Consider the following 27,188-nt stretch of genomic DNA (forward strand, 5'->3'; position numbering starts at 1 on the left):
TAGCAAGGCTACCATAAAATAACCAAAGGATGTAAGGTGTCGGAGTCCTGCGACCCTAATCTTACACGTCATTGCAGTCACTCTAGAACAGGGGTCGGCAACCTTTTCTGTGATGAGCGTCAATATACAAAGATGAAGACATCAGCCAGCAGCGTTTGTTAATGCACATTTCATTTATTTTTCCATTTATGCACTGATAGTTAGATTTTAATTGAAGTTTGACCTTGTTAATAATAAGAATAATAAACATAATAAATAGGGCTGTAAAGCAAATAAAATGAATTACAAGTTTTGTAACTTGTTTGTGGTTTTGTAATTAATTCATCGAATAAATTGAAATGAATCACATACAACAATATTTGCTGTGACAAACATTTAAAATATTGTAATTCAAATAGATTTTGGTAGATGAGTGCATCAATGATAATAAAACTTATTGAGCTAAACATCTTTATTTCCTATACATTCATAACCTTTTTTTCCACTGTTCATATTCAATAACAATGTCATAACATTTTTTTATTAAAATACTTGTTTTTGACCTTCAAGAAACTTTAGGATGACACCTGCCTCCTCGGTTTGAATAAGCAAGTCACCACTGTACTGACCGAGACCAGGTCACAGTATACTGTTAACTACCAACATGTCATGTGTACAGTCAGTCAGAAGGCTAAAATAGTTACAAATGCCTATAATGCCGCATTTTTTCTTCTAAATTCAAATTTTTCGCCATATTTACAGTCTCTGTTGCACTCGTCAAACAAACCAGGCGCCGTTGAGCCAATCAGATTACAGCAAAAACAAGGATCAGTCAAAAATGTAATGTTTTAGTATGGCCCAGTTTCACAGACAGCGTTCTGCTGCAGCTGACCGGCAGGTCGGCCAGCCTGGTCGTGGATCAAAAAGTAGCCCAGTGTGATAAATCCTCTATTAAAATATAAGAAGTTATTTTTTCTATTATTTGGACAACCCTAATAAATAATGTCAATATTAATTCATCATGGTGGCTGATCGTCTGTTTTTTTCCCAAACTTAATGTAATATTAAATAGCATAGCAGTATATGTCAATATTGTAGGATTGAGTTTGCATTCTCACGCTGGCACGCGTGCCATAGCTTGCCGACTCCTGACACACCGACACACCGTGTACAGTATGTATGCGTGTACATTGATCTGTCAGCTCCACCTACCAAATTTGCATAATGAGAGCAGATGAAAATTTAAGATAACACCACTAGATATTCGCCCTACATGGTACAGATAATACCTCACTTTGCCCCACCTTACTGACACGTTAGAGCAGTGTGTGTGTGTGTGCGCGCGTGTGTGTGTTTTTGTGTGTGCGCATGCATTCAGGAAGTCCTTCCTAGTGCATCGGTACTTGCAGAAAGACATTTGCCTTTTCTATTTCGGTCCCTGGCATGTGACAGTAACTTGGTAAGCGGATATCATAGCTGTGCCCGGACCTGTGGAAAGCCATGTCATTAAGGGAATATAGCTTCTCTGCAATGTCATTGCGCACAACCAGAGCAAATATCTTGGCTATGTAGCGATGCTTTGCAAAAAGTAGATAGAGTTTCTTCCTCCTCCACGCCACGTATCGGCAGGTATTATCAGCATGCAGGGTCACCTGTGGAGAAAAAAATAGAAAGAATAAATGACAACAAGGGGATGAAGCTAAAAGGAAATAAACACATTTATGTGTATAATTTTAAGGACAACTCCAGTTTATCACAACTTGGGTCTAATCTTGTAGTTTTGTCCCTAACCAAAGTAAATGCTGAGAACTGGGAACAGGAGGACAAAACTACACTGCTCAGAATAATTGAGGGAACACTTAAATCACACATCAATGGAAACCAAAATCAACAACCGACTGAGGGCTGAATTCAAAATCACACCGAAAATCAGAGGGAAAAATGGAAGTCATAGGCTGATAATATGACTCAGCAGTGTGTTTGGCGCTCACATGCCTGTATGCAATCCCAACAACGTCTGGGCATGCTCCTGATGAGACGGCAGATGGTGTCCTGGGGGATCTCTACCCATACCAGAATCAGACCATCACGACCCACCACCAAACCGGTCATGTTGTTGAGGCACAATGTTCACCACGGCGTCTCCAGACATTTTCACATCTGTCACTTGTGGTCAGTGTTAACCTGCTCTCATCTAAACGGGGAGCCAATGGCAGACCTGCCAATTCTGGTGTTCTTTGGCGAATGCCAATCGAGCTGCACGGCGCTGTGAGCAGAGATCCTACTAGAGGACTTCAGGCCCTCATGCCACCCTCATGGAGTGTATCTGACAGTTTGGACAGAAACATGCACACCAGTAGCCCGCTGGAGGTCATTTTATGGGGCTCTGGGAGTTCTCCTCCTGTTCCTCCTCTCACAAAGGAGCAGATACCGGTCTTGCAGCTGGGCTGATGCCCATCTTGTGGTACTCCTCCATGCTTTTTAGGGACTGTGCTGGGAGACACAGCAAACCTTCTTGCGACGGCACGTATGGATGTACCATCCTGGAGGAGCTGGACTACCTGTGCAACCTGAATGGGCTGCAGGTACCGCCTTACTCAGGAAGGATAAGAAGAGAGCAACTGTCTGTGGCCACCACCTGCAAAACATTCCCTTTTTGGGTGGTTTTCTTGCTGTTGCCTCTCCAGTGCACCTACACTGTGCCTTATATTTCGGAAGTTTATTTGACTTGATGTTATACTGTGATGATTAAGTGTACCCTTAAATTTTTGAGCAGTATATAAAGCTAAGACCCACGTCGTAATAAATTAGACTTATTCTTAAATGTGGACAGATGGAATACAACCCAAGGTAAAATTTAGGACAAAATACTAACTTTAAAAATGTACATTTTAATAATCTATGTCTAATAATTTATCAAACTGACAATAATTACTAATAAGCATTAGTCACCAACTAGATTTGTTCCCAACATTGATTGTAAATATAGTTTGACCATTTTGTGACATGAATGGAATCAGGTTTTTATTATGTCATAATTTATCAGGAGCTCTTTTTAGGCTGGAGAACAAAGAATACATAATGCATTATCCTGCACCAAAGATAAAACAGGTGTTCTATATTTTTCTTGTTGTCATCAAATCCCATAAGAAGATCCAAACCAATGCTGTGTTTGTAGTGTGCTTCAGTTTGAGTAATCCCACGGTAATCTTTAGCAAACATATCATGTGAGTGACTGAACTCATTTTCCCAGGCATCCTCTAGAAAGTCACTGTGCTGTGAACTCAGCTTTTAGTTACGATTGATCAGCAGTGTTGGGCAGTAACGCATTACTGAGTAACTGTGTGCTGTATTTTTACTTTTCCCAGTAACTAGTGGTGTAAAGGATTACTATTTCCAAAACAGTAATATTATTACAGTTACTAATTCATGTAATGCTGCATTGCCAGAACGCAATTTGTTTTGTCCTTGACGTTAATGTGCGATTGCACGGCAGGTCAGGGGCAGTTAAAGTTGAGCAGAAGAACCTTATGTTGTTCAAGTCAGCTAAAGGAAGAATGGAGGGAGGCATACTTTCCACAGCTGGGATTACACCATTATTGCGTGTCTAAGTCTAAAGCTGATAATACACGGGGGCAACTTTATGAGCAATCTTGCTGGTGGCAAGTCTGACTATGTTTTGAAAGGACAGTGGCGGGCAGGGCAGGTGGCAGAGTGGTGGGAGAAGGGGTTTACGGTAGTAATCTTTCCTCATTACCATTGATGGCAACGTTGCCCAGCACCATTGCTCTAAAAGTTGCTCCGTGTATCATCAGCTTAAGATTTTGTAAGACATTGTAAAACAGATGTAAAATAATCTTTGGGCTAACTCTGGCATATTTACATTGCTGAAAAGCTAAGATGTCCATTAATATGCACTGTCCCTTTTAAATAAAAATAAAAATTGTTGTCCGTTGTAAACTTTGACCAGCAAAAAGCTTCAACCACCATATGACTTACTGAAGCATCTGCTGAAGTAGCAAAGCAAAGTGAAACTTGTAGAAATATAGTTTTTAGTTGGCCGTTTCCAGCAGTGTGGAGGGATTTTTGGCCCACTCATCTTTGCAGAATTGTTTTAATTCAGCCACATTGGAGGGTTTGAGCCTTAACCGCTTATTCAACATCTCAATCGGATTCAGGTCAGGACTGTTGTTTTTCTTAGGCCATTCAGAGGTGGACTTGCTAGTATATTTTGGATCATTGTCCTGTTGCAGAACCCAAGTGCGCTTCAGATTGAGGTCTTAAACGGATGGCTGGACATTCTCCTTCAGGAGTCTTTGGTAGACAGACAGCAAGTCTTCCAGGTCCTGAAGCAGCAGAACAGCCCCAGACCACCAGGTTTTTTTGTAACCTCTTTAATGAGTCGTCGCTGCGCTCTTTTGGTCAGCCGGCCACTCCTGGGAAGGTTCACCAGTATTCCATGTTTTCGCCATTTGTGGATAATGGCTCTCCCTGTGGTTCGCTGGAGTCCCAAAGCTTTAGAAATGGCTTTATAACCTTTTCCAGACTGATAAATATCTATTTCTCATTTGTTCCTGAATGTCTTTTAATCACAACATGATGTTCAGCTTTTCAGGATCTTTTGGTCTACTTCACTTTGTCAGGCAGGTTCTATTGAAGTTATTTCTTGATTGAGAACAGGTGGCAGTTATCAGGCCTGGGTGTGGCTGGAGAAATTGAACTCTGCTTTCCAAAGATGTGATAAACCACAGTTGGTTTATGAACGGGACACACAGGACCATGTAGGTATGGATTTTTCCCCCTTAATAATAAAAACCTTCATTTAAAAACTGCAATTTGTGTTTACTTGTGTTATCTTTGTCTAATATTTCAATTTGTTTGATGATCTGAAACATTTCAGTGTGCCAAACATGCAAAAAAAATCAGAAATCAGGAAGGGGGCAAACACTTTTCACACCACTGTAGTAACGTAATAATGTTACAAATTACTTTTATAGTAAATGTTAAAATAATAGTTGTGCTTTTTTAATGAGTAATAGGTAAAAAGTAACGTATTACAATTCATGAGTAACCTGCCCAACACTGTTGGTCAGTGACCTGTGATCAATGAGATCACTTTATCTATCAAACTTCCAGCACAACTTCGGTTCTCTCTCTTTTCTCTGTCCTCAGCTGTCTGCCAGCGTGTCCTACTCGAAGCAGACACGCAGCAGAACTCTGATCTTACGGCAGCAACGTGAGTGGCAGGCTATCAAAAGCAGGAGGGTCACTATCATTTGTGAGGCCTCATTACCAGATTAACTTAATTAACACCTTTTATGCTCCTTTGTCCTTGTAACAAAAAATTCTGCAGTGTCAAGTGTGAACAACTACCCCCTGTGGCTCTCACCTCCATTCTCATTTAGTGTTTTGAGAAACTGGTTCTTCAGCACATAAAGAACAACATCCCAGCCAGCCTGGACCCACCAGTTTGCTTTCAGAACCAACAGATCCACAGGAGGATGCCATCTCCACCGCCCTCCACCCAGCCCTCACACACCTTGAGAAAAACAACACCTACATCAGAATGCTGTTTGTCGATTTCAGCTCAGCATCCAATCAATCTCCTCATGAAAGGGAACAGCAAACTTAAGTACCCACTCTCAAGTGGATATTGGACTTCCTCAGAAAAAGACCCCAGAAAGTGGATTGGTGACCACATCTCCTCCACTCTAGCTGGCTTTTGTACGTTTTTTTACTGAGCTTTCCGGTCATGGTTTCATGGTAAACATGAAACTATTATGTAACCACAGTTCTTAGCCACCACTAAATTGTTGTTTAAATGTGATGCTCCACACAGATAGTCTTTGCATGCTCACTAACTCCTTTTAACAAGGCACAGATCCACAGATCGCACACATGCACTAATTTGGCCTGAAACACAACCACACATGAAGAGACAAAATGAAAGCTCTTGCTTCATCTGCTTTCTTTGTTTTGACCATGTGGATTCAAAAAAGAGACACACAATCTTTGTTTCTTAGTGCATTTTAGTTTGATTTCATCTTGTGTGTTTTGCTTTTTTTTTATCTTTTAAATAAATCCTTGTGATGACGCCGTCATCTATTGCACAATGTTGAGCCGTCATCACGATTACACCCAAAATCCATTTTCACGGCAGCAGGTGAGCCGCATGCCGGCTTGACGTAGCCAATCAAACAACCGAAACCATCATCTGCGCTCTGTGTGTTAACTCTTGATTTACCTGGTCCGTGCTTGTAACATATCCGCCGTGTCTGCAACTTGTAATGTATACAAAGTTTTTTATCAAGTGAAGTCTTTTTGTGAAACACTTCCCACTTCTCTTATCAGCCATGCAATCACCTGATTTTCCCTACTCACCAGTTGCCACTCTCCCTCATCAGCCCTGCAGTACTAACCCTAACCCTTTTCCACTTAGCCTTTGCCAGACTGTCCTATTATGCTGTCTGTTTCTCTCTGCCTTACCTGTGTTTTGACCTATTGCCTTTTTATTGGGCTCAGTGGATTCCTGCCTGCTCCTTACAGGATTTGTTTGCTTTGTTGGACTGCTCTTTGGATTTGACCATTGCCTGCCTCACCATCCTGTAATCTTCTTTTGTGTGAATGAATTCATTGGACTGCATTAGCTCTGCGTCAGTCATTTGCATTTGGTTCCTTCCCCCGTATTCCTGTTATCCTGCTTGCACCAACAGGTTTAGGTCATTTCATGGGATTTGCTGACAACAAGAATAGTAAAGAATGCGTTGATGGAGCCTTATCCTTTAACTGCACATGAAGTTAAATAAGACACGCTTGTTGTGGACATGTACATTTATGGATATCAAAGTACAGACAAACGCTTGCGGACACAGGCTGTAGTAGATTGACATTCTAAGTTTATTAATGCGTGAAATGTTTTTGTAAATGCAAACCTGGAATACTCCCTCCTCTGATGGTCTGAGAGAGTCCCACTCAGGTGAATCCAGAAACTGGAAAGGGTAGATGTAATGCAGAAACTCTTCATTAACTGTTACACGGATTCTGTAAGAAAATGCATGCAAAGTTGATATTAAAGTGGTCAAATGTTAATTTTCAGGTTCATAATTTTATTTAGGAGTTTCATTTTCAAATAAAACCATATATTTGTCATACTGCACATACTGCTGCACCTGTTTTCACCCTGTGTTGAATCATCTTTTAGCTACAGAAACATCTCACTTCTATAAGATCTTTGATCTTATACCTAGCCAAGCAGAAGCACTTTCTCTACATCACAGTAACAACTTTAAGTGCTTTGACTGCCTGGAGGGTATCTAACATTCGGTAGGTAGGGTGGGGGTGAGGGGAGGCAGCAGGCAGGCGTCTTGTCACTGTTGTGTGCTGCAACACAGTATGTTACTCCACCAGCATTTTTACTCTACCAGCCGCTAGGCAAGCATTGTTGCAAAGTGACAGGTTACAGAAGTAAAGACTGGTCTTTTCACTTTGAAAACCTATTACATGCACAAAAAAGATATATAACACAAAACTGTCACACGCTTTAGACGCTGCATGGAGGACATAAAAGTCACTTCCTGTGTCCCCTATGAGGTGCTGGAGAGCACCCAGTAACTATACATCAAGTGTGGAACATGTGAAAATTTCATCTAAATCGCATGATGAGTGTCAGAGAGAGCTTACTTCCTGTTGCCAGTAGGTGACGCTACAACTATAACTTAATATTGGCACGTAGATTCTTCCTGTGTCATGGCGAATCGCTTAACTTCGCCGCCATGCCTCACAAGTTTTACAACATGGCTTCATCAATGTGTTAAGGGTTATCTGGGACAGTTTTGAAGGTGATATGGCCAACTTGCTATGGAGTAGTCCATCATAGCGTAAAACATGACATTTCCTGTTGACCAGCAGATGGCGCTATGAGTGTGAGTTTATATTGGCATATAGATGTGTTCAGGATGGGACTCTGATAAAGCATGTAAAGTTTGGTTTAGGTCTGAGCATATGCAATGAAATTATAACTAGGGCTGGACAATTAATTGAAAAGTAATTCAAACCGAAATTCAGAGTCTCTAACCGATATATTTTTAGCATGTCGGTCAATTCATTTAATCCTGGTAAGATTTTCCCTGCTGTGTACGTACTTTCCCCTTAAAAACACATAACCGCATGTGTGGTCACGTGACTCCATCCCATCTAGTCCTGCTCAGCTTGACCGTAGTCTGAAGCACAGGGAGAGGTTAGCTAGCGCTAAATGGCTTTCCTTTTAGTTCAGTTAGATTAATCGATTTATAAAATCTGCAAATCAAAAAATGTATTAAACACAACTTTAATAATTGAGCATATTTACAGTAAAAACCTTGTCAGTGAACTGTGAGGGCAAAAAAAACAAAGAAAAAAAACCATTCAAAAATTAAAGCTGCAAGCAGCGTTGGGCGGGCCCTCGCACTTGTAAGCGCGTCCGCGTGTGAGCTGGCCGAGTTGCATATTCTGGAGCTCTGCCGGTGCGGCTGTGCGGTTCCGACGCCGCATGAAGGTGTTATATGTCACTTCCTGTGTCGCCTATGTGGAGCTACATAGCACTTGCCGCTATGAATATAAATCGGTATTGGCGTGTAGATGTCTGCGGGGTGGGAGAGTTATCAAGCACGTAAAGTTTGTTTCAGATGTGAGCATGTACACTGAACAATAATGTACCCAAACAATAAAATAAATTCCTTTTATATTTCCCTGCCTTGTTGTTTATGTGTACATACAGAGGAAGAATGTGAGAACAGCACACATTTCATCGTTACTGTGTTTCTGCTCCAGCCTGCCTAAAAGAAAAGCGTTTTTGGGATTAAATGGACTTTATTAGCTGCTGCAGTGCAGGATGAACTCAGAACAGACCCATTTCTCACCTTATTATTCTAAACCATGCAACGAAGAAGAAGAAATGCATAATAAATCCTGGGACAAAATCTGTCCACAAATACTGTACAGCATGTAGTCTAATGAACAAGACTTGTGTCATAGCTGACTTGGGCAGTGAAATGTTTAATTTTTTTAATTCATGTGGTCATAGTTGTCCACAACTCAAATCAGAATATAAGAAGAAATGTTTTATACCACCTCAAGAAGGCTTCCTATCAGAAAGGTAGGAAGGTATTTCAAATGTACAACTGCAGTACTTAAATCTAAGTAAAGTAATTTCCCTGACATTACTGTGTTACGCATGTAACAGGTTTTATACTTCCTGTGAGTATAATCCAATCAATCTTATTTTCATACTGTATATCCGTTGTGTAATTTGATAAATTGTGTTGTATGTGGTGCTCGCATCTCAGAGAAGACTCTGACTGCAACATGCGTCTTTGTAAAGAGAGAAACGGACAGAAAAAGTCTCTAACTCTGCCTGTCAGCTCGCTCTGCTCCGTTAAAACTGAATTTACCATACAGAATTGAATACGAGTGCACTCCAGATTTAGCTGCAGCCAGCTGACCGTGTGCTTCTCCCTATACCGCAGTTCTGTGTCCATGCATGCAGCAAACTGAAAGCACTGTCTGTCGGAGCATCTACGTGAAAAGAGAAGGAAGACATTGCTGGTAGTATTGTCTTCAGAGTTGTTAAACACCTCAGCGCACTGAAGGAAGTCATCTGACTGTGTGAGGGGCAAGATCGTTGATGTCTGCAGGCAGAGTAGGAGCTCTCCTGTCTGATTGGTCCACCAATAGCAGAGAAGATGACCCCTTGAGACACAGCCCCTCCTCATTTGCATAATGAGGCAGAAATGCATACAAAAATTTAAAAAAGACAGGCAGAAATAAATACCATGGGTGAAAATAAATAAGGTAAATAAATACAAAGGAAGAATAAAACAGACAAAATATTAAAACACACACATAAATAAATACATTAAAAAATTAGTAATAAATAAAGTTGAATAAACAAATAAGGTAATTATAAAAAAGGTGAATAAGTAAAGGCACTAATTAAAATATAAACATTTATGTCTCCTTGTATAATTTAATTACTACCTACATTTATTTATTTACTTTAATTTTTAGTGTATTTAATTGGATGCTTATTTATTTATTGAGCATTTATTTATTTCTGTATTTATTTCTGGCTGTGTCAGGATCGGTCCTCCATAACGGGGTGGGAGAGTTATCAAGCACGTAAAGTTTGGTGCAGATGTGAGCATGTACACTGAAGTTACGACAACTTCCGTGTCATGGCGAAGAGTTGATCTTTGACGCCACGCCACGGACACGCCCATTGACGAAAACTCGCTAATAGCACAACTTTTCATCTTCAATGCCTTTAGAAGGCACAGCACAAATTTGAGGTCGGTCGGACTAAATCCCTAGGAGGAGTTCGTTAAAGTACGAAGTGTGTAAATCATCCAAAATTTGACGTAAAATTCAAAATGTCCGACTTCCTGTGGATTTTAGGGCATCGCTCCAAGAGGCTTTTTTGTGCGTCTGGACAAGATACACGTACCACAGAAAATTCGTGCACGTAGGTGAAACGTGCGGCGGGGGCTGCTTCGTTAAATGTCACTTCCTGTTGCCAGCAGGTGGCGCTATGACTGTGGGTGAATGTCAGCATGTACATGTGTTCAGGGCGGGACTCTCATCCTACATGTACAGTTTGGTGCAGATATGAGCATGTACACTGAAGCTACGACAACTTCCGTGTCATGGCGAAGAGCTGATCTTTGACACCACGCCACGGACACGCCCATTGACGAAAACTTGCAAATAGCACAACTTTTCATCTTCAATGCCTTTAGAAGGCACAGCAGAAATTTGAGGTCGGTCGGACTAAATCCCTAGGAGGAGTTCGTTAAAGTACGAAGTGTGTAAATCATCCAAAATTTGACGTAAAATTCAAAATGTCCGACTTCCTGTGGATTTTAGGGCATCGCTCCAAGAGGCTTTTTTGTGCGTCTGGACAAGATACACGTACCACAGAAAATTCGTGCACGTAGGTGAAACGTGCGGCGGGGGCTGCTTCGTTAAATGTCACTTCCTGTTGCCAGCAGGTGGCGCTATGACTGTGGGTGAATGTCGGCATGTACATGTGTTCAGGGCGGGACTCTCATCCTACATGTACAGTATGGTCCGGATGTGAGCATGTACACTGAAGTTACAACAACTTCCTGTTTCATTGCGAATCATCGACGCCACGGACACGCCCATTGACGAAAACGCGCAAATAGCACAACTTTTCATCGTCAATGCCTTTAGAAGGCACAGCAGAAATTTGACGTCGATCCGACTAAATCCCTAGGAGGAGTTCGTTAAAGTACGAAGTGTGTAAATCATCCAAAAATGGCAGTAAAATTCAAAATGGCCGACTTCCTGTTGACTTTAGGCTATGGGTTCTTGAGGCTTTTTTGTGCGTCTTGATACGATACATGTCCCCAGAAAATTTCGTACATGCAGGTTGAACGTGAACGAGGGGCTAATCATTTCCAATTTTCTAGGTGGCGCTAGCGAGTCATTTTGCCACGCCCATGTGCGAAACTTGTAGAATACGAAATTTTTCACCGGTTCTGACATGTTTGCAAATTTTGGTGAGTTTTCGAGTATGTTTAGGCCATGTCATTTGGGCCTACTTTGCAGAGAAAAAAAAATAAAAAAAAAATAAATAAAATAATCCGAGCAAATTCAATAGGGACCTCGCACGGTCGTGCTCGGGCCCTAACAAAACGTTCTATAATTGTAATCAAGCTAAAATGTTCAATAAATTGTGATTAGTTATAACAACTTTATGTTTCATGGCAAATCATTGATATTGTAGAGTTTTTGTCTTTGACAAAAACTTTTCATTGTCAATGCCTTTAGATTGCACATTCAAAATTTTAAGTTGTAAAAGTAAAAGTTCTGAAGGTGCACATTCAAATCATTAAATGGTGGACTTCCTATTTGGTTTTGGGTATGATTCCAAGAGGCTTTTGTGTGCGTACTGGGATGATACATATGCCAGAAAGGTTTTGTGCATCTAGGTGAAACATGGCGCGGGGGCTGCATCGTTGAAGGATCCCCTCCTGCTGCTACTAGGTGGCGCTATGAGTATGAGTGAATATTGGCGGGGCATGACCCTTATCAAACAAGTGAAATTTGGTACACACCTGAGCATGTACAGTGAAGTTACAAGTAGAGACTGGCCAACATGGGAAGTCTGTTTCCGATTTCGATATTTGAGGATTTTAAGCTCTAATATGTCTATTTATCAGCCGATAACCTCCCCTAATTTTAAGAAATGCATGACATATAAAGATTATCCCTAACATTTGTTATGTTGAGACCTCACCAAAATACCACGATATAATGCAGTAAAAAAGAAACTTTTATTGAAGTGATGAATTAGGAAAAAATGAGAGGAGAGTTTGCTAGAACTGTTTCAGAAATAAATCTACAATCATGTCTGTCAACAGCGTAGCCTCCACCACTCAACTACCATAACATTAAACACAATGCTGTGAGGGCCTGGTCATGAATGTTTTCAAGTGTGAGAGCTACCAGGAGCTACTCTTCGTAACTGTTTCAATCTGCTCCGGTAGACTCAGGTCAGCTACGGCTACAGCTAACGATGATTTTAGTATTCGAAGCTTCAATAGATTTCAACGATTCATCGATCCCGGTAATGGGATCAACTGTGCACGTTTATAGGTGATAGATGTATTAGTCCTTCTGGAAATTCATAGGGTGTCATACAGCAAACATCAGACCAACAACCAGACAGCTGCTTTACAAACACAAACATCACCCGAGTGCTATACAAGCTAAAGGCTCGTGCAGACTACACGACTTTCAGCGTTGCCGTGCAGTTCACACAACTTGCCGTAACATGAGGCAGTCTTGAAGTCGTTGTGGCGTTCACACTACTTGACTGATCAGTGATAGGGGGTCACACACACACTACAGGAGCTGACAACAGCTATGGCACCCAACGCTGGTTTCCAAACCACTTTTATCAAGAAACACACGTGAAATGTGAAATGAGCGATCCTGCACACGAAACAGCTGTTGTTTGTTATTATAAAGATGGCAATTATAAAGAGAAAAAATCTGGGTGAAAGGATGGATTAGCACACACAGGTAGCAGGGATTGAAAGCTGGAGGGGAGTTAAAAGATGCAGCCCCCCCGACACCCAGTTAACTGTTGTCTGTGAGGTTACAACTCACGGCCCAAAAAGGAGAACAAATGCATGTGTGCACATTTTCAGCTGAGGACTGCGGCTTACTTTGCTTCAACTGAACAGTCAATCATGATTTCAGTTAAATGCTAAAGTTGCTGTTACTGTTACCTTGTCTGTGGTCAGCTGGCAGAACTCCGGCTGCTTTCTGATAAGGCGCCGTCGTGCTGTTGCTGAGGCGACAAAAGTTTCGTTTTACGGGAGACGGACGGTAACATTACAGAGTTGTTGTTTTCTTTAGCTTGAAATAATCCCATACTTTGGACACTTTCTTTTTTGTCCCTCGCTGTTTTCTCACTCTTTCTCCACTTTGCAAAGAGCTCCATCATAATCACGTCATGTTCACAGCGTAAACGTGATGTGCGACAGTAATAAATGTCCCTGTGAAACACTGTGCTGTATACCTACATGGATTAAACAAAGCATCAAAGAATTTTTGTCGAAGCACGGTCAGCTGATTGTTTTGTTCTGTGGTGCTGCAGTGTTTTGAACAGAAGAGCTGCAGAGCACCCTCTGGTAGGCAAACTATGCAACACTCATGACGTGAGGGAAGGATCCGACTCTGTTTTTTTGTAGTAGTCATAAATTGGTTGTTATAAACGCAGATGTCGTTTTATCTGCAAGTAGCTTATATTAGCCAATATTATCTGCAAGGATAAATCGGTCGGGCTCTAGTTACAACAACTTCCTCTTTCATCGCGAAAGCATTGAACTTACACCCCACGCCATGGACAAGCCATTTAATTTCACAGTCTCTTAGGGCTCAAATGAGATGAAGAGTTTTGAGGGGGGTGTGGCCAACCTGCTAGGAGTAGTACATCACAGTTTAAAACATGACACTTCCTGTTGCCAGTAGGTGGTGCTATGGCATATGGATGTGTGGAGGGACTGTTATCATACATGTAAAGTTTGGTATGCATGTCGCATGTTTCATGCTTGGGCCCTAATAAAGTCCACAGTAAATCACACAGGACAGAATGCTGCTAAACTGCTTGTGTTGTGTGCACACAGCAGGTGTTAGAGCTGAGGTAAAGCACCAGTGTCCGGGGTGTGAGAGCAGGCAAGAAAGTTTCAACCCTTCCAGCATACATTTTTTACAAACCAGGTGTGATTACAGTAAGTGCCGAGTTAGGCCACCCTTTCACGTTCTAAAAATCAGTAACGGTCCTACAGACAGCCGGTCTACAGTTTTCCAAAAGGTTATGCCGATATCTGTATAACACAATTGTTTCCAGGACCTGTTCATTAGTGGGTTGTCACCAAGTTGTGACAAAGACAGGTTGACTGGTGTGGGCATTCGGGTGGTCAAAATGTCTAGTAATTAATCATCACTGGATGTATTGAGTGGAGACTCATTTCAATAATTTTAAAACATCTTAATATGAACACTGCTGTCCATCAGTGTCTAGTCAATGTACACTGCTCAAAAAATTAAGGGTACAAAGTAGGTTAACTAGAAAAGCAATTTCTGAAGAAATTGCGGTGTGATTGCCGTCTGCTGAAAGGCTTACGCTAAACTGAACTGCTGTCTTGAATAAAGTTGAATTGTAAGAATGTATGAAAGATGTGGAATGTTATTAGGAATGATGAAGGGCTCGCGCTAAACTGAATTGCTGGTTTGAACAAATTTGAATAGTACAAATGAATAGCTTTAATGTGCAGAAAAGAGCTGAAGGACTATGAAATCTTGGAAACATGGGAAATGTTCTAAAGTTGAATAAAGTGTTGAATAAACTTCAAACTGCACTGATAAATGTAGAACATTTTAAGGTTTGAATGTAGTTTTTAGCTGAAAGTCATGAAGAAGTGTTGTGAAGATGAACTGAAATATTTAGAAAGGGGTATGAAAGGTGACGTAAGTGTATCAACTCCAACTGGAGGTCCTGGGTGAGCAGATTGCACAGATTGATGGGGATGTGTGCTGGCCTCTTCCTGGAATACTCACCCATCTCCACTGTCTTCAGGGCATTGAGGTCCATTGAGGGGGCGCTGAGCTGCTTTTGGGGGGCGTTTGTTAGTTGGAAATTCTAAGGCGAGTTTACACTTAAGATTCACAACAATTTATCAGAGGTGCTTAAGTTAACGTGTGTGGAATTATTCGTGAGCTTTCTGTCTAATCACGTTGTCGGTTAGTTTCGTTTTCCCCCAGCATGAGCACCTCTTTGTCTCATTCAGTTTTGTCTGTTAGACGGCAAGGGGATACACCCAGCGAATCAGTAACAAAATGCAGTATAGGGCATGTAGTAAAATATTATGAATTCTCTTTAAATAGGCTAATGACGTTAGTCTCCCATTACGACTTTTTTTATTTACATATCAGAGAACTCAGATACGTGGGAGAGATTCTGAATGTGCAGAAAGGTTTGAACATGAGCAGGCAAGTTACAGTGTTTCCCATACGTTCATTTATTTGTGGCGGCCTGCCACAATATCAACGCTTACTGTCACATATTGGTATTCAAATTGTTTTACTAGTCCTATTTAAAACCATATTTGAGCTGCAGGCAGCGCGTATTCGCGCGGCACTTCCTGTCATCCGTCTCTCGCTCTCTCTCCCTCGTTAACATAGCTGCACAAATCTGTCCAACACAACGCTGACAATGTCGGAGACCCAGCTATTAAAAGTTATTAGCAAGCATGTAAGGAGCCTAGCTAATAAGGAGCGCTAATGTTAGAATACAGCTGGGTTTTCGAGGCTAGCATGCTGTACAGCTGCGCCACAGTTACACTGTCATTCTGTGGGAAACCCTGAGTTATGATAAGTTATCAACAGACCTAATAAAGTCCAGTAAATAACGGAATTAAAACGGAATAATTTATTACTGAGATGAAAAGGGGCCACAAACACATTTATAGGTTATTTCCCCACAAAAGAGGTGGTAAGACTTAATCATGTGTCTTGACTCAGTATAAGTTGATCTACAGGAAACATTTTTTTAAAAGCAATAAGAATGCCTGAGAGCCTCACTAGATTATATTCTATTATAATTATATATTTTGAATTGTCACCTGCCACCTAAATTTTTAGACATTTCCACCATAAATTGGTGCAGAAAAGACAGAAATTTTCACCAGAATGCAGGAAATTAAGTGTTTAATGCTCAAAAACTTCTGGGGGAGGACCCCCATGCCTCCTCACTTATTAAGTGCCCCATCCAAGAAAACAGTATCTGGCTTCACACACAGTTTCTGGGAGGAACATTCACTTATTAGTTAAATATAATCACTTTTCACATTGCTTTTTTATTACCTTACCTAGTAACAATAAAAAAAAAAAAATTCAACAATATATACAACAATATTCAGGGCAAATAGCAAACATCTTTTTTGATGGGGGGCGGTAAGGGACCTGGATAATGGATAGGGGGGCATTGGCCCAAAAAAGGTTAAGAACCACTGCTTTAGGGGCTTGGTGGTTTGGTGACCGGAGGTGCAGCTGTTGGTGTTCAGGGCGGAGAGCAGAGGGGAAAGGACACGGTCTTGAAGGGAAACAGTGCTGACGGTCCTGGAGTAAGAAACATGTTTTCCCAGCTTCACGTGCCGCTTGCTGCTGGACAGTAAGTCTGTGATACACCTGCAGGCATGATCAGCTGGGAGAACTTGTCCTGCAGCAGAGCTGGAATAATGTTGTTGAAGGCAGAGTCCACAAACAGGATCCTGGTGTGGTCTCCTGGAGAGTCCAGGTATGGAGGATGTAGTGAAGGGCCACGTTTACTGATGTAGTGGGACAACAGTGTGGATTTGTGCATTTTATATTGAATAAATTTGGAGCTACTCCAAATTCCTCTTTTCCTCTCCCAGAGAGGAGCAGGGGGGTTAAAGATCAACTTTCAACAGACTGCTGAAGAGACCTGTTAAACTGACAAAAGGGAAATTAACCAGAGATTACAAACAGCCTATCGGAACTCTCCTTGGAGGGGGGGCAGGAAATCCTAAACTGCCCCCCCCACTCATGTAACCGTGGCAACTGACCTTGCTCAGTGTTTCATTACCCCATCAAAGGGATACCCCCTTTTATGCCTAAGTATGACATAATCCAGGACAGCCGAACTTTAAATAAACAAAGACTGCAGTCTCCAAAGCACCAAAGCATTAACTGCTATCTGTTGTTGATATTAGTGCTGAAAAGAATCTAAATAAGTTACTTTTGCAGTGTTTTTATTTTCAGCAAGATTAAGGACACTCCTTCATCTTATGTGTAACGCTTGTTCACAATACTTTCTCACAGAATTCCTTGAAAAATGATGATAAAGAAATGTCATACTATACTATATATAAGGCTGAATTCCCCAGTTCCTAAGGAAAGATTGTTTTGGATTAATCTAAGCTTTCCTCATGTAACCCGAGCTCCCCCAAGTGGATCAAATAAGTATTACATACCATCGTCGGAAATGCGTTTGACCATTGAGGTTTGATCGTGGAAAATATTTGATTATAATACATGCAAATACATTTTCTTTTTAGACATTAAAAGTTTAGAAAGGAAAACTGGAAACGCCCTCTGGGGAACCACGCCCCAGACAACAAAAGAGTGAAAACTCTCTCTCTTCTCGGCTCTTCTCTTCTCCTTGTGCTCTCTGGACGCTTTGGCACGCGTCCGGCGTACCTCTCCAGGCAATGCCCTAAGAGTTAGACCAGCGCAACGAAGCCTTTGTTTCGCTTGAAGCTACACACGCGAAGTGCCGCGACATCGATTTGCCCCTCAGTTTGTTTTATTTTCTTTCTTTCTTTTGTTTTGTTAAAGTTATCAGTCCGTTAAGTTACACTGGTCTAATTCAGGAACGACCAAGTTACCTTTTAAGCTTTTTCGTCGAGCCAACTTCACCGAGGTCAGACCAAGCCATGAGGTCTCGCCAGTGGCAATGAAGGAAACCTGAAAACAGCCAACCCTTGAGGTTTTTCTTCAGACACGGAAAACCCTGGAGAATCCCTAGCAAAGCGTGGGACCTGTGCAACAGGACAAAGCAGGCCGTAGACAAGCAGTAAGTCCCAACAAACATTCTGTGGCCAGGGATGTCCCATAATGTTAATATTTTCTTTTAACTCCTAAACTCATAGCTTACTTTCATTAGTTCTCCTCTGCTGTATGAGTCAAATGCTTCCCACAATCGAACCTCCATTTCTCATTGTTCTGCCATTGTTTGTTTTCCCTGTATTTAACCACCGGTTTATATCGCTTTAGTTAGTTAATAACTGTAATCAAGGAATTGTGTGTGTTGACTATCTCCACGTCCCTGCCAAGAGAATTGACCCTTTAGATATGAGACTGACTGACTGATTTAAGATACTTTAGCGATTATTAACTAGTAATAATTGTATAATTATTAAAAGCTACCTAAAGGTCCAAAGACTCTAGGATAATAACAACTCCGGTGGTGCCCCGAAACGAGAGATTTGTGATATTTTATGAATATTAAAATTCATAATTGGGTATTAATTCTCATAAATGTATTAAAATTCAGAGCTAAGTTTTAGCCATGCTACACTGAGTTGTCTGCATTACATCATCTCAATCAGCTGTGTGCTGAGCCTGCATTCCCAGGTTTCCATGGCGATGCTAAAAGCTTTCTGACTTACACTGGCTTAGACAGTAAAACAGAGTTTTAACCTGAAGCACAGCTCTGCTTCTCCTGCTCCTACCGAACAGACCGTAACTCTCAGTGCCATAGCAAACATATTGTTAGAGAGTTAAGATCCTCATGAAGATGATGTCGGAGATTTGTGTGTCTACTGTCAAAAATGGCTTCACAGCAGCAGTATAGAAATGTCCATCTTTCTGCCTCTTTCCTGAAACTGCAGCACTTTTTTAGTATGGGAGTCTATGCGGCAGTTGGTCGGCAATGCTCCCACTTCCAAGCTGACTGTGCGAGCTCTGTAAGTCCAATTGCTTTCAAAGTTACACCTCAGTGGCAGAACAAGTTTTCCTACAACTTTTTCCAAACAAAAATTACATATGTAGAGTGAAAGCTGTGGGAGATACAGAGAGTTGAAGACAATTTAAGAAGATTTTGAAGTGAATTCCCACCGTGTCAGTTGTTCCTCTCACTCTGGCTGCGAACATTCCGTTCCATAGAAACTCATTATAAACAGGCTGAAAACGACATGAAACTTGAATTGACATTGTGTAAAAAGTATGAGATGTGAAAAAATTTAATTCACTGGAAAGAGTTCAAAGGTTTGTGAATGTTTTAAAGGTGGAATGGCTTTTCTACATGAATGTATGAATTGGTGGGAAGAGGTTGAAGATCAGTGAGTTAGAATGATTTTCTCATTGACTTTCATTATAACAAAGTTTCAAAGAAAGTTGAATAGATTGAAGAGCTTGAATAGGATTTGAAAGTTGAATAATACGAAGACAGAAGGAAAGATGTGGAATCCTCTCCTGTGGAACCAGGTTCCAGTTTGGGTTCAGGAGGCAGACACCATCTCCACATTTAAGAGTAGGCTTAAGACTTTCTTCTTTGATAAAGCTTATAGTTAGGGCTGGCTCAGGTGAGTCCTGAACCATCCCTTAGTTATGCTGCTATAGGCCTAGACTGCCGGGGGATTTCCTATGATGCACTGAGCTCCTCTCTCCTCTACTTTCTCTCCCTCTGTATGCAACCTCATCCCATTATTGCATGTTACTAACACAACTTCTCCCCTTTCCGGTAGTCTTGTGCTTTCTCGTCCCTCTCCTCTCTCCTACTATCACTTCCTGCAGGTGTTTCTGGCTCTGGAGCTGTGGAGTCTGGATCTGTGGCTGCGGGTCACCTGCTGCCCCCTTGTTCCTGCTCGATACCCTCTGTTACAACTATTGTTACTAGTCCTATTATTATTATTATTATAATCATTAACATTACGATTATTATCAGTAACACTACTATAAATATCTGTACCATTTTTCATGTAGTCTATAGCAACTTCACCTTTACTGTCTGTACCTCTGTGTGTATATTGTGTAGGCTGCCTCTCTCTTCTCTCCCCCCCTTCACCCCAACCGGTTGAGGCAGATGGCCGCCCACCCTGAGCCATGGTTCTGCTCGAGGTTTCTGCCTCTTAAAAGGAAGTTTTCCCTTGCCTCTGTCGCCTAGTGCTGCTCTTGGTGGGAACTGTTGGGCTTCTGTAAATAGCATCATAGAGTACGGTCTAGACCTGCTCTTTTATGAAAAGCGCTGTGAGATAACTGTTGTTGTGATTTGGCGCTATATAAATAAAATTTAATTTTCCATTTTGAATGGAGTTTCTAGCTGAAAGTATGAATGAGTAGTTAAGACTTGAAAAAACGTGAAAAGGGGTGAAAATGGGGACATTTTGAACATTCCGCCCATCCACTTGAATGGGGAAAAAATCGTGGAAAACCTTGAATATCTCAAAGTATTAATGTTACCAAAATTCTGAATACAAGTAATCGATTCCTAATTTAGATCAATATTGTGCTTGCTTTACAGCATTCACACCAATTAAACTTCAGGGATATCAATATGCCCAGTTAGGAAGTAGAAGCGATTGTGAATCAGTGTCACTTCTTTTGGTGCAAATGACCAGGATCGTGACATGTATGTACACTCACTGGCCACTTTATTAGGTACAATTGCTTTTTAATAAAAATAGCTAATCAGCCAAACACATGACAGCATCTCACTGTATTTATGCATGTAGATATGGTCAAGACAACTTGCTGAAGTTCAAATTGAGTATTAAAATGGGGGGAAAAAAGTGACTTTGAACATGGCATGGTTGTTGGTGCAAGAAGAGCTGGTCTGAGAATATCAAAAACTGGTATTTTCACGCACAACCATCTCTAGGGTTTATAGAGAATGCTCCGAAAAAGAGTATATCCAGCGGCAGGTGTGTGAATGAAAATGCCTTGTTGATGTCAAAGGAAAATGAGCAGACTGGTTCGAGAACACAGAAAGACAACAGTAACTTAAATAACTACTCGGTATGCAGAATACCATCTCTGAACACACATGATAACGCGTTAATGTGTATATCACACACACACACACACACACACACACACACACACACAAAAGTGAGTACACCCCTCACATTTTTGTACATTTGATTCTATCTTTTCATGTGACAACACTGAAGAAATTACACTTAAGTGTACAGCTTGTATAACAGTGTAAATTTGCTGTCCCCTCAAAATAACACATCACACAGCCATTAATGTCTAAACTGCTGGCAACAAAAGTGACACCCCTAAGTGAAAATCACCAAATTGGGCCTAGAGTGTCAATATTGTGTGTGTCCTGATACTGTATATTAAGAGAGAGGGCCTACATTAAGTTGGATCAAACATAAATCAAACATTAACTAATGTTAAATGATGCTCCACTTGTAATAGTGTAACCTGTAGTTACACGTCTACTGCATTTCCCTCTACTCACAACTTAAAGAATTACATGTATAATATATACTATTTCTTATTCACCGCTGGTATAAATCCCTGCCTCTCCCGACACAACACCACAGTTGAATTTCACTCTGCATTTACGTTTTGTTGAAACACAGAAGTTGATATTTCGTTACAGACAGCAACAAGCTAGCACTTTCAGGCAGCTCTGCTGTGCTTTGAAATAAAGGAAATGACGTCATCAGCAGGCAACATCACATTTTCGAAAACGGCTGAGTGACACTACTCGATTTTCTCTACACTGGCGGAACGTTTGTCCACAAATACAAGCAGGACTAACAGATGCCTGTTTCAAAGTGTCAAATGTTAGAAAGATATTCACAAATGCTTTTCAATTTATAAATTAAAACTGGACTTACAAATGCCTATTTGAAAGCTGTAAATTTTAGGAACATATTTAGAACTATTAATTATTTGTAAATTATTTAAAGGCAGGGTAGGCAAGTTGCTTTTAAAACACTGTCATATTTGTTGAAACTGTCTATATAAAACAATGCATATTAAAAAGTTAGGGGCACTGAAAAAATAACAGTATACAAATAAACAGTATAAAAATCGTCTGTCTCTAGTCCTCTCAGGGCTGCAGTAAACACAGCCACTTGTTCCAATCGAACCGAATGCAATGATTGGCTAGATGACTGTCACTCTCCCTCGCTGCCATGGCTACCACCCCTACTGCTACAGGAGCTGCCCCCCGTGCGCACCCGGTCACCTCTCAGACCGGTGGGTGATATCTGCATGGCTTTTCAACCAGGGCCCTTAAATAAGAGAGTTATGACACTCCCATTGACTTCTGTTGGAACTGTGGAATGCGGAAGTAACGCCATAGTTCCAGCCCTGAGCCCCGTTCATTTCAGTGTTTCTGAAGTACGCTGCCTGGTACGTTGATAAAATGTCAACAAATGCAGTAATTTCAACTCATTAGCTGTCCTCTCATGAATCTAGTCAATAGTATTTTATGTAGCCAGCTTTAGTCGTGGTTTATCGGAAGATATTAACTGTTAGATTATATAATTGTAGCTAGCTAAAGTTAATGTGAGTAACGTTAACACTTAACCAAGATGTCACTTTGCCAATTTTTACCTCAAATTTAAAGTTATTAGTTAGTTAGTTAGCATACATTGTTTATCTTTGGTTATTAGATTTGTTGTAACTCAGTATAGCAGCACTTAGTTGCCGAAGTAACGTTACACGTGATTACAATGAACGGTAAGTTAGCTATCTCAACTAGATAAGTTGCTACATGTAGACAAACATACAGTCAACATAAATAAATGTAGAAATATATAAATATGTGATGTGATGCCTCCCTGCACTTTTTGTTCAAAATGTGCATCTCACATTGGTTTCACCTAAAGCAGTGGTTGGCCAAAGGTGGCCCACTGGACAAATAAATAAAGACAGTAACACTTACTCACAAAATCACTTCCTCTTAAGTGGTTGTGCCTACAAAATAAAAACCTGAGAAAGGTTTTTGCAGCAATGCTTTATTTTGACTTGATTTGAGAGGTTTACTTTGAAAAGTTTTGAAAGACATTCAAAAGAGTCTGTGGCGTGCTTCACACACCTCTTAAAAAAGGCCTCAGGAAATGTGATTCCCCTGAATGAGAAGCGCAGGAATTTACACTGCCTGTAGATACTGGGGAAATGAAAATAGGCGTCCATAGGTTGATGAATATGGATCAATCGCCAGGACACATACACTCATACACATACATACACACAGCACATGCTTTAACGTGAGCATGTGTTGATGAGGGGAAAAGATATATTCGCAAAAGGGGGGACCAAACACACAACCCTCCAAATGAAAGGCCTGTGCACTACTGAGCTAACCAGGAACGCAACAATCATTTTTAAATTGTCAACATTAACATGACCATGGGATACTGCAACTGTAGATATAGAATAGATTAATATAAAACTCTTACAACTCTGTTTCAACACATCAAACCTGCATGATGATGATAAATGGGTTTCAGCATTTCACTACCACATCAGAGCATATAAGCCCCCTCTTCACAAGAGTACCCCACTCTAACTGTTGCAGAACTTAGCAGTATAATCCCTGCCAGTGCGAGCAGCTCCACTGATTTCCGGAGGAGCTCCCCGCTGTCTCTGCTGCAGAGCTCTGCTCAGCACTTCTCACTACTGTATTTCTCACTCTCAGCAGGTGGGTGCACTGTGAGGCAAATGTAACCACCTCTGCATCAGCGAACCTGCTGCAGATCTGAGCGATCAGACCGGGGTGGAGGCTCCACTAGTCTTGGCAAGGGCCCCCCTCGACATGATGTCCACCCTTCTGTGCAGCACGCCAGGAAGGTAATCTGCTCTAATGGACATAGAAAAGACTCCTAAAGGTTGTGTACGTACAAAACACAGGAAGTGCGCACGTTACACCGATTTCCCTTTATAAATCACAATCAACTTGAAATGTGGCTTATGTGACCGAGCTCCTTGTCCGACCCTATAAACGCCCACAGTTGTCTATAAATGGTCAGTGAAACGCCCCTCATTAATATTAATACGTACTGAATGCATGAAGAAAAGGACTGCAAATTCTGACAAAAGAGCTACAAAAAGACATTTAAACCACTGATGTTCGTTTTGGTTAAGCTGAAGCACGTTGTTTGGTGGATAAAACGCGCACTTACACGCCACGCTGGAGGAAAGGGGGCACCGGAGCACCAACCCTTTATAATCTGCAGGAAGGGGCATCCCTCATGAGTAGTGACAGAGGTGGAGGATTGTAGTACCTGTTATGGGTGATTACTAAGAATTATTGCGTAGATGACAACAGGAGCAAACACAATGGAGATGTCAGTATTTAAATGAGGGTTTTGCATGTTTTAATGGTTTCTGCCAGAGGGTCGGGAGGGAAAGCAGCCACTGCGTAACAACCTTGGTTTGTTTCATTCAGTGCGTCCCAGGTATGTGGAAATCGTATGTACATGCCCATCCTGCCTAGTACTTGGAACAGCACACCTGAAAAACTGAAGAAAGAAATACCAGCCAGAGAGAACAATCACAGACCGTCCACACCGCAATCTCCTGCCCCTGTCAATTGTAGCATATTGGCTACATATGATAATAAAAAATACTATTATTATTATAGCTAATAAGACAAACATGCCTGATACTTTCACAGTCAGCCCATGGCCTACATGCTTGCAGCTATTAATGATTTAGCAGTAAGAATTACAGTTGGCCCCCCCTCCTCCCAGTCACGGGGGAAAAAAACAAGCTTCCCCGAAAGCTATAGTTTGCACACATGTGGTTATAAAATTTTTGGAAAATTCACTACGAACTTGAAGCGGCATATCAAGGCTAACCACCTGAAAATTGAGATAAGTTGATGTCTCCTTTGCAATAAAAATGAGAACAGAGCTAACCTTCAACCTCTATTTTGGTTTGAGCAGATTGACCAAAATGCTGATCAAACTTATACTGAGTTAGAAGAGACTAAAATGATGGTTAACGACTAAAACTAGACTAAAAAACTTTTGATTTTCTTTTGACTAAAATCCCCAGACTTTTAGTCAACTAAAAAACTTGACAAAAAAATAAATAAAAAAGTAGTATACAGTGGACTAAATATGGGTCCTGCGATGGACTGGCGACCTGTCCAGGGTGTACCCCGCCTTTCACCTGATGTCAGCTGGGATTGGCTCCAGCCCCCCACGACCCTGTACGCAGGATAAGCGGTTGACGATGGATGGATGAAGTTTCACAAGCCAAGAAGTTTCTTCATTTGATTTAAATTACTGTAATGTAATGACAGAATAACAGCAGTTGTTACTGTTGTTTCTGGACTCGTCTGCTGCTGCGTTCAAGACTGACGGGAGGCTGCAACCAGACCCGACTTGCTGCGTTGGCAGCAGTGGTCTGTGTGACTGCCTGAGCAGACGGCTCTGTGAGCGGGCAGCTAGCTTCCCCGCTCCTCCAAAAACGTTCAAGCACATTTTTGATCTGCCATCACTTTTCGTAAAACTGTCAATATTTGACATCTATACATTTGATTTCTCGCCTCAAAACTTCTCAGAAATGGATTTAGTGATGAAATAGTGTACAAACGTACAAACTTTCTGCTTCTCCTGTGTTGTTAGTCCCTCCCCCTTCCACTATGTAGCTAAAATGGCGCTCATTGAGGGTGAGAAGTATCCAACGTCCCACACTCAACCTTTTGGCCGTTATGGTGGGTCCGAGACAGAAACACTTAAAGCAGGTCAAACTGTTTGTTGACTTTTCTAAGAAGTCAGCCGCAGATGGAGTGAATGTACTATGAGACAATTCACAGTGTCATACAGCAATGACAAGGAAATTAGACTAATTTTAAAATTTGCCATTATTATAATCATTATTCTCATATGCTTTATGTATCTCATTTTAAGGTTAATTAAATTAAATAAAAGTTTCTGATATTTCTTTTGGATAAAGTTTTATGTTAAATTAAGAAGTAAAAAATCTTGGTAGATCAATACATTTGTCGCTAGATTAATAAACTACTTGAAAAAAATAATTGTTAGGTTAGTGAACTTTAAAAATAATCGTTTGGTGCAGCCCTACTTGGCCACAATATGGACTTCATATGGACGTCTTCCTATAGGCCTAACAATGCATACATTTCTGTTTGTGTAAAAATTGTTGCTATGTGTATTTCTAAATATTGTAGAATGGAAGAAAATTTTTCAAATTTAGTATTTGTTCTGGGGGGATCCCCCAAAACTGACACCATGCCTATGACTTTGATCTCAATGTAAGCTGGAATTTCAAATATCAATTGAGAATAGACAGGTTATGAAAAAAGTCATAGGCTACAGTGTAAAAGGTTTTTTCAATCTTTGTTTGAACTTTTGGCCTTAAGCAAAACAATTCAGATCTTTAAATGCAGTTTGGCGTGAGACACATTCATGGATAATGTAAAGTTAGTCACCTGCCAGACAGGAGCACAGACAGCTTGTCGATAGCGGTTTTTCCCTCTATGGCGAAGCAGTGGTCCTTCTCTATTGTGTGGATGTCTCCGTCACAGCAGGCCACTATCTTCCCAAAGTGCGTCAGCGACACCCCTAGTTTTTTAAACAAGCAGTTGTAAAGCTCCTGGAATTCCTTCTGGAAGGAAACGCTCCTCAGCCTGTAAGCCACATGCAGGACTTGTACGATACACACCCCGAAGAGCGCGAAATGCCACAGGAAAGAGTCCTTCGTGCAGAAATACGACCATGACCACAGCATACAGCAGAAGTAGCCCAACGTTAGGAAGGTGTACAGGTAGAGGAGTCCATAAAAGCCGCTGCCGCCCATGAAGCCGAGGAACAGGAAAATACTGGCGAGGTGAAACACGGAGCCCTCCGAGCCGGCTTTCCATTCCTCACACAAAGGGTACTCTGTCGCTGCTGACTCCGACGTGAAGTTCATGGATTCGAAGTCCGAAGGTTCCATGTTAACGGCAGTGGATAAAACTACTACCACATTACACACAAAGTCATCCAACTGCGGTAACGTGAGCCGCCAAATGCGAGACCGTGGTCAAGACAGCCGCTGTTTGATTTTTGTTGCGCCTGAAGTAGCGTTATTATGGTAAGGACATACCGCGAGCAAGGGAAAGGTCCTGAAAGATACAT

General features: G+C 41.2%; 1 protein-coding gene across 1 annotated transcript; it reads right to left on the reverse strand.

Annotated features, from left to right (window-relative positions):
* Positions 1 to 436: 436 nt before the first annotated feature.
* popdc3 (popeye domain containing 3) lies at positions 437 to 27,188 on the reverse strand. The gene is made up of 3 exons (XM_038710302.1): positions 26,501 to 27,188; positions 6,912 to 7,020; positions 437 to 1,631 (listed from the first exon to the last, which is right to left on the reverse strand). Exons 1-3 carry the CDS (start codon positions 27,004 to 27,006, stop codon positions 1,368 to 1,370), a joined length of 879 nt encoding a protein of 292 aa, XP_038566230.1. The 5' UTR covers positions 27,007 to 27,188; the 3' UTR covers positions 437 to 1,367.

The sequence above is a fragment of the Micropterus salmoides genome, unplaced genomic scaffold (genome assembly GCF_014851395.1).
Source record: "Micropterus salmoides isolate LMB-PRFRI ecotype aquatic unplaced genomic scaffold, ASM1485139v1 Ms_hic_scaffold_11, whole genome shotgun sequence".
Lineage (NCBI taxonomy): Eukaryota > Metazoa > Chordata > Actinopteri > Centrarchiformes > Centrarchidae > Micropterus > Micropterus salmoides.